Consider the following 1357-nt stretch of genomic DNA (forward strand, 5'->3'; position numbering starts at 1 on the left):
TGCGTTATGATGACATTTAGCAGAGAGCTGCAAACAGAAAGCAAAGACAACAAATATTTTAAATGTGATAGATTTCAACTAGAAATGTGAAAGCATTTTCCCCTGTTAATATCTTGCCAGAGTTGGGTGGGACAAAATTTGGGTTACAGCTACAGGCTGAAGCAAGTGTTGAGAAACAAAACAAACAAGTATTCACCTCCCCCCACCCCCCGCAACCCCCCTTTCCCTCCCAGTTAGCAAAGTATGACTGATGCTTTTGGTTGGCTGCAAGGCAAATATTAGCTAGAAAGTCCTTTAGCTCGATCCACATCCATGGCCCCAGATGTTTAAACCTTATCATGGATTAAAGCCATGAAATAAAAATTAAAAAATTTCAATTTGAAATTTTATTGGTGCGTTGCTAAAATGGTCAACATCGATCGACAGGAGAGACTTTGTCCACACACTCTGAAAACAGCCTTCCTGCACCTCCCCCCTCTTTTCTTCCTCTCTCTCATTCTTTCAGCATTAATGTTATTAAAAGCCAAACAAAATACTGGCTATGGGTGTAAAGAATGCTGGTTTTTTGGAATGTTGCCATGGATCCTGCTTCCAGTCGCGTCCCACGAAAAGAGGGTGCAGCCTCCTGTCTCTGTGGCAGGCTGGTCTCCCCGGGCAGGGCAGACGGAAGACAGCCATGTGCCCCCGCTACTCCCTATTCTTTCCCATCCACTATCGCCAGGTCTTTGATCACCCTCAGTTTGCCACTGGCATCGATCCTGCGCTTCTCGCGTATTAGATCCTCCAGGCTGTGGAACCTCACCGTGTGCACCTTGTTCTCCGCCAAGTGGATCTTGAGATAGTATTGCTGCTGGTGCTGAGTGCCGGCAGCAGCCTGCAGCTCCCCCCCGGCTTTGAACTCCCTTTTCCCGAAGCGGCACCAGGCGGCGAAGCTCTCGGAGTTAGTCCAGCAGATCTCGTCGCTTTTTAAGCCCAGGTGCCCGCAGGCGTTTTGCACCACCAGCTCAGCCACCAGCGGGCGAAAGCGGTACCAGCTATTCACCACCCGGCCCACGTTGCCCGCGGCCGCCTCGTACAAGCTGTCCTGCCGGATCTGCCCCTGGTGCAGGTGGATGATCTGCCCGCTGCCCACGTACACTGCCCAGTGCGGCGGCGGGTGCTCCGACGGCCCCAGGTAGAGCAGCTCCAGCAGGTCCCCCGGCTTGCAGAGGGCAGGCAGGGCTGACACCGAGTAGACGCTGAGGTCCCCAGCCTGGGGGCCGCTGCTGACCTTGGAGAAGATGCATTCCTGGCCGCGGAAAGCGGAGAACTGGGTCTCGTTCAGCACCAGCTGGTGGTGGAGGTGGTGGGTGGGCGT

At 53.6% G+C, this 1357-nt stretch overlaps 1 protein-coding gene across 1 annotated transcript in view; it reads right to left on the bottom strand.

Annotated features, from left to right (window-relative positions):
* Positions 1–368: 368 nt before the first annotated feature.
* The window catches only part of FAM84A (family with sequence similarity 84, member A), a 1201-nt gene continuing 212 nt past the window's right edge, over positions 369–1357 (bottom strand). The window contains 2 exon segments of the mRNA XM_009584128.1: positions 369–1348; positions 1351–1357. The exon segment at positions 1351–1357 is cut by the window's right edge and continues 212 nt beyond it. Of these exon segments, the coding sequence (XP_009582423.1) occupies positions 695–1348; positions 1351–1357 (661 nt within the window). The 3' untranslated portion in view covers positions 369–694.

This window comes from Fulmarus glacialis, unplaced genomic scaffold, assembly GCF_000690835.1.
Source record: "Fulmarus glacialis isolate BGI_N327 unplaced genomic scaffold, ASM69083v1 scaffold9858, whole genome shotgun sequence".
Lineage (NCBI taxonomy): Eukaryota > Metazoa > Chordata > Aves > Procellariiformes > Procellariidae > Fulmarus > Fulmarus glacialis.